The sequence below is a fragment of the Drosophila arizonae genome, chromosome 5 (assembly GCF_054131065.1).
Source record: "Drosophila arizonae isolate 15081-1271.41 chromosome 5, UAZ_ARI_1.0, whole genome shotgun sequence".
Classification (NCBI taxonomy): domain Eukaryota; kingdom Metazoa; phylum Arthropoda; class Insecta; order Diptera; family Drosophilidae; genus Drosophila; species Drosophila arizonae.
The window spans coordinates 6,017,956-6,031,815 of record NC_142925.1 but is presented as its reverse complement, the minus strand read 5'-3'; the positions used below and the strand labels follow the sequence as shown (position 1 = coordinate 6,031,815).

Here is a 13,860-nt window from a genome sequence, read left to right as displayed (position 1 = left end):
TCACGTCTGTTTGGCTACGGCTAAACTTGAAATTGAATTTGATGTCTCGTTGCCAAATATAAATGTTCGCTTTCGTCGAATACAAGGGCAGTTCGAGCAGTTGCTGAAAGGTAAATGTAGAAGAAATATCTCTTTGACTTATAATAATATATGTAATAATTATTTATAGACCTAAAGCTACATATTTCATCATATCTCACACACACCTACATACACTTGATTGGAAATTTATTCTACACTCATTTACACATTTTCAAAATCACATTTTATACCATTAAATGGATTACTTAATTCTTCAAATTTTATATAAAAGCAGTAAGTACGTATACTTATTCTCGCGGATTTAACTTGATATAGGGTCGAACGATTTCAAATGTTTTTGATAAAACTCAAAGCAAACGAATCGAATAAGGTAGGGTAAATTTTAATTTTATATATTTTTATTGTCCTCTATTATATATATTATATAATATATATGTATATTAGTGTCCTCATTTAGTTTTCTTAAGAGATGGTATATCTTCTATAGTAACTTTTTGTTTGAAAAGGGTTCTTTTAATTTTATTGGTCAATATTGAAATGTAAATTATCCGAATCGAAATTAATATCTTTAAAGAGTTTTTTTAAGGAAACAGTTTTGGTAAGGAATTACCAGCCCTAAGCTGGGTCAATATAGAAATACTTACCAATTCAATCCGAAGCCCTACGCTTAGATTGAGCTTGCCATTTGAATTGTTTCCTAATCTTTCATAACTCCCAAAGCTCCCCTCGCTTGCTGCATAAATTGCCATGAATAAATTTGTTGCTATTGTGTGTGTTTTCTTTGAGGCGTTGCTCAGAGATTAATTTGCGGTGGATATTTTTTCCTGTGTAGCTGTGCGTGTGTGTATTAGTGTATGAGTGTATTTCGACCTGCTGGCCAGAAACAGGATAAGATCTATGGTATCCGAAAACTCTGAACGGGCATCGAACAAAAGTTAAATAAACGTGTCTGCTTTGTCACTTGAACGGGAAGGCGCAATGTCAATAGAAGCAGCTCCCAGCGGGCTGGGGGAGGAGTCGGGAAAGCCAAGTGGGTTCTCGCCAAGACAAACGCAAAGAAAACGGCGCGTGGCTAACTTGGCCAACAAAATGTCAGGCACTTGAAATACAAGCAAAGCGCAGAAGTTGAAGGAGAAGTCGGCAGTCGCTTTTGGGCACCATTCTAAGATTTAATTCCAATCAAGGTCAAGATATTAAGTACTTCGCTCTTTACTCAATAATGCATAAAATATCTGTTAAGGCATTTTCCTGCTTTTGTCTCCGTGTGATTTTTCCACTCGAATTACCTGTAGCTAAGCGAGTTTTTCCATGAAATTCTTACAAATCGGCAGTTAATTCCATTTACATGAAATTTTATGAACTTGTTAATACTTTGAAAGCTTCTCATTTTTCCGTAGTTGAATTGCAAGTCTTTTGTCGCCCGGTCGGGGCCAGTGGGTCATTCGTTTTGATTTGACTAAAAGTTTAGTAACAAATAGGACAGCTTGAAACGTATGCTAACAAGACCCGGATTTGCTTATAAATGTCTAACAAATGACGAACAAACAAAAAAAAAATCGGAGAAACTTGAAATGCAAAAGCATCAACAATAATAACAACAACAGCATTCACAACAAAAGGACCAAGTTTTGCATGCTTGACTGGCAGTTGGGAGACCGAAAAATAGAAACAGGATAGCGCTGAGCTATGCGGTCAGTGGATACCCTGTAAGCAGCTTTGAGCTACTTATGGCATTTGCCAAATTGATTTGGTAATTGATATTTATTGACTGCTGATTGCTGATTGAAAATTTGATTTATTTGGAGTGTGAATACCCTGTAATTAGGTTTCAGAAGGTACTTTCTAATGGGCGCTGGAAATAGTGTAAAGACAATTGTTACAGAAATCGAAGTCTCTTTCAATATTTAAACCATTTGTACTTGAACTAGGACAGTTTGTTCTGTTTGACGCTTGAATACCCTGTAATCAGTTATGGCAAATCACTTATGTACTCGCATTTAATCTAGAGCTAAAAGCCAAATTAATTAGCTGTCTATATTTATTTATTTTGACTAAAAGTTATGAAGGCATGTTCTATAAAACGCATTAATACCCTGTAAGCAGATTTGGGAACGTATTGAGGTATACGCATTAAATATGGAATCAAGATAGTTACTGAAGAAAAGGTAGAGAAAGATAGAAAATATATAAAGTCTTAATTTCGCATAAAACTCAATTTCGATGCTTCTGCAGCTATTGCAAATGCTCCACTTTATAGCCTATATAACTACAGGGTGTGCACGCATTATAAAAGTTTCAAGCGCTAGGGAAAACCCTAAGAAATTGTATAGCGTGTGAGCGTGCGTGTGTGTAAGTGTCCAGCATCTGCGGGTTGATCGATATTCGCCACATTCATGCATTGTATTGTGTGCGTTGCCCGCACGCCGAGCAAACATACAATCAAACTTTTAAAAGGTCCTTTTAAATGCGTCCAAGCGCAAACGATTATTCAATTTAACAGTCTGAGCTGTAGACCCCCCCCCCCCTGCCTCTTTCACTGGGCAAGGATCATCGCTGTTAGACCGTTAGCCCGCCCACCAATCACACCCGGCAAGCCCTTCAACGCTGTGCACTTTAAAGCGACGTCCTTGTCGTTTCAGCGACATTGTCCTTGTCGCTGCTCAAAATGCCAGCGAGTGGCACTGATGACATTAAGTAGCTGTCGGGTTGGTCAGGATTAGATAGCAAAAGTGCCTGATGTTAGTTTAAAGTAGATAAACAAAGCGGATTCAGCCTCCGTCTCCGCTTACAGCTTTCCATCGTTGTTCATGTCTTTCTCTCTCTCTCTCTCTCTCTCTCTCTCTCTCTCTCTCTCTCTCTCTCTCTCTCTCTCTCTCTCTCTCTCTCTCTCTCTCTCTCTCTGTCTGTCTCTGTCTCTGTCTCTCGGAGCGTTTTTGTGTTTGTGCGTCTATTTGTAGCATTTGTCAACCGCACATCCTTTTTGAAAAGGACATGCTTCTGCTGGAAGGAGGATTTAATCATTCAACGCGAATCTATACGCTTCACCTTACACAAAGTTCACAACACTTTTTCAGACTTAATGCACAAGTTTATCAAAGTTGTGAAAGTTCTGCGTGGACTTGGACTCATTAAAAGCACATTGAAATTTCAAATTAATTACGGATTGCCTTTGATTGCTGCAGACGAAAGACGAATGAAGAAAAAAGTAAATAAGTAAAAATAAAGAAACGCAAAGAATTTATAACACTTTCCACTTTTTGCTACTTAGGCATTCCGGCCTTTGACCTTTTACCCCCTTTGCGGAGTTTCACAAACTTTTTTATCGCACTCAAAGTTGGCATTGCTCTAATTGGTCTTGTCCAGTCTCGAGTGGTATAAATTGAATAATTTTGAATAACTTAAAGTCAACGTAACTTGATGTGGAGTCTTAGAGTTTAAAACTTATCTTTTGCTTAGATTGATTTGAGCTGAGGAGCTATGAAAGAATATGAATAGATATTGGGTTTACTAGGTAATGGAAGTAAGTATCTATAAATGGAAATAGAATAATGTAATTAGTCTTAAGACTCTGACTAAGCCTAAGACATTCAAAAGTTCTGCAGTCAGCATTATACGACTAAAACATACCCACAATATATATGCAAAAGTAAAGGAGTCGTATGAAAATCTGCAAAAGTTCTCTCTAGTTGAAAGCATTCGTTTATGTTGCTGTCCATGGTCTTCAAAATAATTCAGTTTTTAGGAATTACTTATAGCCACAGGCTAGCCGATTATTTAAGGCTTAATAGCTTCAATGGTAATCAGATTAAAATTATGAATATAATTTTAGACAAGCATGATAAGTAGATCATCTTAATCTAAGTCATTTGACAACTACTTATGAATGACTCTGATTGCTTTGATAATGATGATGAACAAAATAAAGAGAACTTTAAAATCAGGTCATTCTTGGTACCTTCTCTTTAATTACAGGATAGGCAACAGGCTTTCATCATGGTATTGATGATATTGATAAAAATGCTCTAAAGAATTGGTCTACTCAATTAATGGGTATTTAATAATCAACATATATTACTGTAACTAAGATTAGAGAGATAATCATAATGATGATCATAACGATCTAAGAAATATTCCTACTTTTACTATTATTTTAAAGTACAGGGTATTCGACAGTCAATGTCGATAGCTATTCGTTTAAATTTAGCATACAAATTGGTTAAAATGCTTTTAGGCACTGCTTTAATTAAAGTGAGTGTGCGTGTGCCTGTGTGTGTGCATGTAAGTACCTGCCTTTGTATGTGTGTGTGTGTGTGTGTGGCCTTTTGTAGCTGGCACACAAAATTAGCTAAAATAATTTTTGGAGTTTTGTTTTGTAACGTCCACTGAATTATTTTGAGCACACGCCAAACAACAGAAGCAAAAACCAAATGAAATTTAATGTTGAAAACATTGTGTATACGTAACAAAATAACAATTATATACATATACCTATTTATACATATACTAGCAGTCCCAGCAAGCGTTGCATTGCCCTACCCTTATTTCTAGGTAAAAAATGATTAAAAGGTATGTTGTTCAGGTTGGGATACACTCTAATTAATTTATTAATCAGATTTTCATTCAAGCACCTTGTGGTAAACGACATTCTTCGTTTTTTGGTCAGGTGCAAGAACAAATAATGCGGATGGTTTGCCAACACGTGAGCATGCCACGTACAATTGACCATGAGAAAAACACGCATTTTCTAGATTGAGGCCACAAATAGTCAAAGATTGGCCCTGTGATTTGTTGATCGTCATGGCGAAGGCAAGACGAATCGGGAATTGAATTCGTTTAAACTCAAAGGGCATATCTGTTGGGATCATCGGAATCCTTGGAATAAGAACTTCCTCATCTTTAAATTTTCCTTTGAGTATCGACGCGTGAATAACATTGCTCAACAGTTTTCTTATTACTAAACGCGTTCCATTGCACAGTTTTGGTTGGTTTAAATTTCTAAGCATGATAACTACCGAGCCAACCTTCAGTTGTAAATTGTGCGGTGGTAAACCAGGCACATCCAAGGAGTTCAAAAATTCAGTTGGATAATTAGTGGCTTCATCTTCGTTTGTTACACAGTCGATAGATTTAAATGAATACAGAGTACCAACGATTTTATTTTGAATTATAAAATTAAGGTCATCCACATCTTTATTTTTAGCTGCCAAAATTGCTCGCTCACTTAACCATTTAGTATTTTTGTGGAAAGCAATGATATTCGGAAATACTTTGTTGATAAGCTCATCTTTTGAGGAGACGAAATTGCAAAAATTTTGAGGAAATGAAATCAAGCCACTCCTTTCGTCAACAGGAATACGGCCATTACCGATATTCAGCAACTGCTTCGAGAAATCATCAGCAGATAGATCGTTCAACAATGCAACTCTCATATTTACAGACAGTTGAAGTTTGGTTACATATCGCCACAGATTTGATGCTTTAAGGCAAGCGTTTATTTCGTCGGCAGCAGTAGATCTTGGAATTACTGGTAGTGTTTGTCGGAAATCGCCAGATAATAAAATCATTGAACCACCAAAACATCTCGAGTCATTGCGCAGATCTTTTAATGTTCGGTCTAGTGCTTCTAATGCGCGTTTGTGCGCCATTGTGCATTCGTCCCATATGATAATTTTTGATGCTACTAAAACTTTGGCCATTGCGGAGTGTTTTGAAATGTTACATGTCGGTTGTTCAGTAGCTTGAAGATTTAATGGCAACTTTAACGCTGAGTGAGCCGTACGGCATCCGTCTAACAATGTGGCCGCTATTCCAGAAGAAGCAATTGCTACCGCAATTTCGGATCTCGCACGTACAGTTGCCAAAATCAATGACATGAGAAATGTTTTCCCAGTTCCACCGGGGGCATCCAAAAAAAATAAGCCACCATTTCCATCATTAATTGCATTAATCAGTGTATCATAGATTTCCCTCTGCTTAGGATTTAACAGTGGTACATTCGTTTGAACTGATTGCATTAGTTCATGTGGATCATATTCACGTTCACGTTCTAATTCTCTATTAAATGCGTTATTCATTCCGCGATCTGGCGCAGGCATTCCTAACCTATCTAACAAACTGCCGCATATGAGGTAACATATATCTTCGATCAAAAGCAAGGCTTGGTTATGCATCTCCTGGTTCGCCTCAAGATCGGGATTTCTTGAGTTGATACGACTTCGATATAAAATGTCTTCTGACATTTTATCTTTATATTTGTTCCACAGGTCACGTGGTTTTGATGGGAAGCATGTTGAAATGATGATTGCAAATAATGTGCGTATCTGACTTGGAGATGCAAAAATAATTGCTTCAGCGATTGTCGTCTCCCAATGAGTATCGTTTTCAAGCAAATTCAGCTCTTGACACGCTGCACGAAATGTGGGGCACACTATACCATTAACAGTTCGTAGTGATTCAAATGATGTTGGCCCTCGAACATGTACCAGCAACAACCGCAAATAGAAACAGTCATCATTCTTTGGATGCACTGTGTAAATACGACCAAGAGCATCAGCAGAACGCATATCTGGATGACCAGGAACTGCATCACCTTGCTTCCGACGTTGAAATTTCTTCGATGCGGCGTTCCAAGTGTAATAACGTGGCATTTCCGAGTAAAGCAACGTTCGTGCGAATGGATCATGTTGACAAATCGCAAAGAAACTGGTCAGTGTTGTCGCTGGAGGTGTTTGGGCACGTTGAGCAGCATTCGACGCTGTGAAATATACTCTCTGACCGTTTTCTAGATGCACCCCTAAATGTACAACAGTGGGATAACGTTCGTGAATAGGGAATGAAAATATACGCCAAATAGCTTCATTGCAGTTCACATATCTACCAACTTGATAGCGTGTGATTTCATCGTTGATATTGGATGTTTGGATACCAAAAACCGCCATGTCGCTCCCTTTCGTGACATATTTGCAAATGTATTTTATAGATTTGACCGAATTGCAATACTCAACATTACAATGTGCCTTGAATGTTTTCGAAAGAAGTGGCGAATATGGAACAATCCAACTGTTGTCAATTGTGAAATCGATTCCTTTCACTTTAGTTGTGATAGTTCTTCCGTTATCATCGGGTGATCGACGCCGATACAACGGATAACCATCGTTGCCTGTAATGGTCTCTGCCGTGAATTTTCGCGGATACCGTTTGGAACACTTGCCGTCGACCATGCACGGTGATTGGCGGTTGATATTGCCACATGGTCCATGAATCATATTCGTGATTACAATATCATGTAGGTCTTGATCGGTTTCAGGAGCAGGAATTTCTGCACATATTATGTCATCTATTTGATCTGGCCGAATTCTGTCTACTAACCAAATTAAAATGTGAGCATGCGGTAGGCCTCGTTTTTGCCATTCGACTGAATACATCCAGCATCGAGTAATCCCAAAGACGTGTTGCTTAACAATGTAATTTATTAGTGACCGAATTTTTTGCCTGAAAACCCGTGCGGTGATGTCGTGTCGATCACTTGATGTTTGTCCGGGAAGCAGCAATTGAATAATTTCGATCCATTTCGGGTTACATGTAAATGTAATGAATAGATCTGGCCGACCATAATGACGAACATATGTCATTGCATCTTGCGCATATTCATGCATATGACGCGGGCTACCTGTGTATGTCGCTGGTAAAATAGTCAATCGACCAACATTTTCAGAATCTCCGTCTGTAATTATTGCATCGCGTAAATGAATATACTCTTCCGAACGCAATTTAGCTTGATTCAAACGGATGAAAGTCAGGCGCTCCGTTTCGATTTTCACGTACATGTCAACGCAGTATTGTTGAAACAGTCGACGAAATCGCAACAAATAATTGTCAGAATTTTCACGAATCATCAAACGATATGCATAATAATTCATCGAACTAACCTTCTTGGCAGTTTCCTCACCTGAAACAAATACAGTAAAAATTGTATTTTAGAGCCCCTAATAGGTTTACGACTCTTACAGCTACAATGATTGATCTTACCATTCAATGGATTTATCATTTTGATATTAAAGTGATATCCATCGTCTCCTTGCCAAAACATCAGCGGGTATTGTAAAGCGTCATATGAACGGTGCGTTTCAGATATTCTTTGTAGTTGCGCAGCACTGCGTCGTGTAAGCACAATATCGCGTGCTTCCAAGCTTTCACCAACAATCAGGATTGCCACTTCATCGATTGTTGGAGCATTAAATGTGCGTTCATGTGTTCCAGCTGGTCTTTTATCTGCTCTGATTACTATTTTATAGTCATCTCTTGGCATGCGCTCTAAAGCGGTCTTGAACAACTTGACCAATGCATGATGTTCATGAAGCATTTGCTGCAAATCTTGGAGAATTGCTCTTTTCATCGCAGTGTTGATTTCTTGGCGCCGATCAAGTTGCTCTTCCATATTGCCCATGAAGTATATTTGCAAGAATTTGTGCTGTTCATCTTCAATAGGTTGCAATGATCCAATGCGATGGCAAATCTGGCCTTGAATCTTTACATTCAAAGCCATAGTTATAGTTAGATTTACAAACACTTTTTACAGAAATCTAACCAACTACATTATCCCAAATAAGAAAATAAAATTTTTAACGTAAATTACCTTAAATGTCGGATTATATCCGTCTCCAATAATTTCCGCCCCAAATGAAGTCATTTGGAAACAGGCATTGTATTTTTGAGTGTTCGCTAGAAAATGTCGTGATTCTAGTGTTTCGCCATAAAGCAGGGAACGCAATGGCTCTGGTGGCGAGACCACTAATGGCAATGTCACTTTACCACTAAGGCAGCACAAACCGGGCGTTTCACCAGCAAACTTCAATGCGCCACAATGCTGGCAAACAACGTCCATTGGACCAATGCAAACTAAACGATTCAAGCTGTAGTCAATGGTACAATCATATCGAAACGCTGCTCGATTCAAATCAATCCTTGAACCATTTCTTATTGCCGTTTCACGGGCTGCCTCTCTTTGAGAAGCACGAATTAAGGCCCTTCTTTGCTGGGTACTAACGCGGCGCCTTTCTCGTTCTTGACTCGCGGTATTCCGTAGCCTAATTGCATTATGGGTCCGCTGGGAAAGATTAGATCTTCTAGGACGCGGCATTTTTATTAATAGTAATACTGCCCTCGCACAAAACCATATAAAACAATCGAGAAATATAAATGTAAATAATTTACACAAATTTATGTTTGAGACAAACAAATACCTGAACTTTCGAGATATTTAGCTTTTGTAAAAGTCCAAAAATACAATTTTTAATAATTAACTTTTTTTTTTTTAATTTCGAATTTTGAATTTTGAATTTTTTATTTATTTTTGATTGTTAGGTTTTAATCTTTTGATTTTTTTTTTAATTTTTGCAGATTTTTGATTTGAAATATTTATAAAGTTTAAAAGTCCGAAAATATAAAAAGCCAAAAATACACTTTTTAATAATAACCTTTTTTTTTTTTTAATTTCGAATTTTTAATTTTTTATTTATTTTTTGAACAGTCAGGTTTTAATCTTTTGATTTTTTGCAGATTTTTGAATTGAAATATTTATAAAGTTTAAAAGTCCGAAAATATAAAAAGCCAAAAATACACTTTTTAATAATTACCTTTTTTTTTTTTTAATTTCGAATTTTTAATTTTTTATTTATTTTTTGAACAGTCAGGTTTTAATCTTTTGATTTTTTGCAGATTTTTGATTTGAAATATTTTTCCTTTTGATTTGAAAATTTTTTTTTTTTTTTTTTTGAATAGTCAGGTCTGCTCGAGGTCAGGAGACCGTAGACTGACTGACTACATTTGTTTATTTACTTCTACACTATTGTCAAAACTGTCACTGTTACCAAGCCTACTGGGTATAAAAAAAATTTGAACATTTGGGGAAAAAACCGCGTTTTTCAAGTATTCGGCAAATTTTTTCAGTATTTTTAAGACCCTATACTAAACTCGTTGCGGAGACAAATCCAACAAATCAAAAACCATGAAAATTGGTTCAGCCCAAATCAAGTTATAAGCGGTCATCACTTTTACACAACTTTCTTTTATATATATAGATGTGTGTATACATTAGGTCGGGTGTACGTTGGGCATAGGCACCATTATTTTGGGATGCCCATTATAAAAGTGTTGGTAAAAGTGCAATCACAATGAATTTGCTGGCACCACAACCACAAGGCACTGCTAGCTAGGCTACCTGGCAACCACTTGTGGGCTAACTCTGGGCCATTCGGAGTCAGCTGGGCTCACTCCGAAACGCGGGCCAGAGTGAAGAGAGCGAAGGAGAGAGAGAGCGAGAGGCATGCGAAGCGAAGAGCGCGCGAATCGGATTGGATGCGCTCTTAAGCACGGCCAAGTGTTTTCATAGCTAAAAATTAGGCTGAAAGTTGTTGCCACTTTTGGTTTGTTTTTAATGCCTGTGCTCCACGACATGTGGCAGGGGCAAGGTTGCCAAGTAAAGTAAACTGAAGTAAAGCAAAACAAAACAAACAACTTTTGAGTTCGCTGCAAAGGGAACTTTACAGGCCGGGCTCCCACTTTAAATGTGAGGAGTAGGCAAAAGTTTTTTTGGCGCTCGTCTTTGTTGTTATCCTCGTTGTTGTTATTGTTGTTGTTGTTGCTTAACACGCTCAGCCAAGTAAATATTAAATAAGAAAAACCAACTTAATTAAAATGTATATGCCATGTTCTATATTCCTCTGGCGCTGTTGTTGTTGTTGTTGTTGTTGCTGCCTTCGCCTTCTATTGTCCCAGAGAGCTAAACAGCGGCAATGTTCGTTTGCTTGAACACGCCTCTGCGTCTGTCTATCCGTCTGCCCGTCTGATATTTTTCCCAAGCGTCTTCTAATAAACTGGAAACTTAAATAAACCCCATTGGCTGGAACTGTGCACAATGAAATGCCATATAAATTCCATTCGCCCTAAGACAAAGCCGTCCAAAAGGTATTCGAGCAATGCAATACGGAATATGAACCAAACTGTGCCACATTCGTATGCTTTAGCAATATTTATTACGTATTTTCTCTGTGTTATTTTATTTGTTTGATTTTTGTTTTTGCTTGCAAATCCCTTGAGGAAATGGCGCCATCATAAATATTTTCAAGGCGTGTGTGCAATAATTGTAGCCGCATACAATAAAAGCGAATCGAGTCGAGCTCGGTGCCCAATAAAATTTACACAAAATTCAATTTTCAGCAAGTAAGGGCCATATAAATGTCCAGCGAACAATTGATTCGATTTATGCCAACAGAAAAATTGCGCAAAAAAAAAAAATAAATAAATAAATAAATAAATAAAAATAAAATGAAATAATAATAATAAAAGTGTCAAATGTACTCAAAAGTGACAACAGAAATAAAGCTCAATGCAGTCAGTTGAAGTGGCTGCCATTGACACAATTGAATTGCTCTTGGCTTTAATTTGCAGCGAGTAAGCAAAACTCCCCGGAAGGACCCCAAAGACCAAAAAGTAAAACCAAAAATTCAATATTTACACTTGAGGAGCGAACCACAAAAAAGAGGCCACGCGATGCCAACTCCAAAAAGCCAAGCCGAGCCATGCCACATGGTCCTAAACAAATAAAATGGCCACACACAGAATGTGAAAGGCACAAACCAACAAGTAAATGTTGATACCCTGTAAAAAAAAAAGAAAAAGTTAAGCCAATGCTTTGGGACATTTCTTGGTTGCTAAATAAACTTTGAAAACTTTAAAAGAAAATATTAATGTAAAGTGCTGTTGGTCTAAGAATGAGAATGTACGATCCAAAACAGTTTATTTAGATTTTAACATGTATTCTTTCATTTATTTTTCTGTATTTTTATAATTAATTTAATATTTAAAAAACTTAATTTGATATATATTTTTTTTTAATTTTCATTAATACATTTTATTTTAATTATTTATTATAGTTATAATTATTACTAAATTTTATTCATATATTTTTTTTAATATAACTATATTATTTTATTTTATTTTTTCAATATTTTAATTTGTACATACTTAATACAATAATAAATCCAAATAAATAAATAAAGAAATAAATAAACTAATATAAAATAAAAAAAAGACGATATTAATATTACAAAAATTTGTCACTATATTAAATAATAAAAAGTAAATAAAAATAATAATCAAATATGTCAATAATAAAACATATTAAAAAAAAAAAAATAATAATAATAAACAAGAAGCCTAATATAATATATTTATCAGATTTATTTTATTTATTTATTTTAGTTTTATTTATTTATTTTTTATTATTTATTTATTTGATTATTATTTACTTATTTTTTTTTATTTACTTATTTTAGTTTTATTTATTTATTTTATTATTATTTATTTATTCGATTATTATTTACTTATTTATTTTTTTTTTTGTCATTTTTTGTTTGTTCATATATACCTATAATAGTAAAACTATAATTTATTTGTTTTTACATTTATAAGCTATCTTCACAAATGTACACGGTATTCTATAGTTTAGCTACAGCCAATATGAAGCCCTTTTTTAAGTGAGTTCTTAAAGTAATCGCCCTCAGTCACACAATCCGCACCCGGAAATGGGAAATTGCCTTTTAATTGCATGAAGTTTTCCAAGTGTCTGTGTGTGTGTAGCGCTCTCACACACACTGGCACACACAGTAACTAATGTTATGTGTGCAGTCGTACAATATTTACAGTTTACAGTGACGCTCACAACATACGCCCACACACTCAGCCACACACACACTCACACATGTAGGAAGGGAGCGCACTTGGCACTTTCATGTCCTTGATTGCTGGATGCTTCTGCATTTGGCTACGTGCGTCTGCCCACATTGCCTAATCCCCGAGTGACCTTCAACTGGTAGTTGAATATGTACATATATATCTCTCCCTCCCCATCTCTCTCCATCTCTCTCTCTCTCTTCCTCCCTCTCTCTATATATATATATTTCCATATGAGTATATATGTTGTTCCGTACATCGGTTCAATGCGGTCGCCGTCTACGCGTCTGTCCTATGCGAGTGGGTTTCTGTGTATTTGACAGCCAGCTGCCAGTTGAGCTGTCTACCCTCCCCTCTCTCTACCTGTTGGTCTGCCCCAGTATCTGTCTGACTGTCTGTCTGTTTGACTGTTTGCATTTGACATTTTCAATTTGCATGACATTGCTCTCTGGACGTGAATCGTCGTTCCATACACTCGACATCATTATGCTCCCAGTGCGTCCAGCTTAGATGGTCACGTAGCATCAATGTTCTATATATGCCTATGACTTTTATCCTTTTTGCCTGCACATTTCGACTGCACTTCACGTCGCATTATAAATCGCTGTCGGGTCCTCTAATTACTGCTACAATTCTCTCACTCTATCTCGATTTTGGTCAGTGATGGCGTTTTACCTAATTAAGCTAATCAAACAAAATGTCTTTCCAAATATCCGACAGCAGAAGTTGGGCACTTTGAGACACGCAAACTAAATTCGAGTTTTACGGCTGACTGGGTTCCTTTAAACTTTGTGAGGGCTAAGCTAATTAAGGCGTTTGGCGATGGGCGTGCTTAGAATTTGGCCAGAGCGATTGGACACGAACAGGCAATGCGATAGCTATATCTATATCTATATCTATATCTATATCTATATCTTATATCTATATCTATATCTATACTATATTCTATATCTAATATCTATATCTATATCGTATATCTATTATCTATATCTATAGCTATATCTATATCTAATATCTATATCGATATCTATATCTAATATCTATATCTATAGTATATCTATATCTAATTCTATATCTATATCTATA

At 36.4% G+C, this 13,860-nt stretch overlaps 1 protein-coding gene across 3 annotated transcripts; it reads right to left on the bottom strand.

Moving 5' to 3' along the window:
- Positions 1-4,540: 4,540 nt before the first annotated feature.
- On the bottom strand, positions 4,541-10,143 carry LOC108620621 (uncharacterized). Of its 3 annotated transcripts, XM_089472284.1 has the most exons (4): positions 9,285-10,143; positions 8,678-9,198; positions 8,071-8,569; positions 4,541-7,990 (listed from the first exon to the last, which is right to left on the bottom strand). In XM_089472284.1, the coding sequence occupies exons 2-4, from the start codon at positions 9,179-9,181 to the stop codon at positions 4,659-4,661; spliced, it is 4,335 nt and encodes a 1,444-aa protein (XP_089328410.1). In that variant the 5' UTR covers positions 9,182-9,198; positions 9,285-10,143; the 3' UTR covers positions 4,541-4,658. The 3 variants fall into 3 exon arrangements, with proteins under 3 accessions (XP_089328410.1, XP_089328409.1, XP_089328411.1); XM_089472283.1 differs by having other exon boundaries at positions 8,678-10,143; XM_089472285.1 differs by having other exon boundaries at positions 8,071-10,143.
- Positions 10,144-13,860: the final 3,717 nt, after the last annotated feature.

Excerpts from the sequence above, each read along its gene's own strand:
- LOC108620621 (XM_089472283.1), bottom strand. The coding sequence starts at position 9,181 with ATGCCGCGTCCTAGAAGATCTAATCTTTCCCAGCGGACCCATAATGCA. Across the intron at positions 8,570-8,677 it reads GATATAATCCGACATTTAAG|ATTCAAGGCCAGATTTGCCA; the intron begins GTAATTTACGTT and ends TTGAATGTAAAG. Across the intron at positions 7,991-8,070 it reads AATGATAAATCCATTGAATG|GTGAGGAAACTGCCAAGAAG; the intron begins GTAAGATCAATC and ends TATTTGTTTCAG.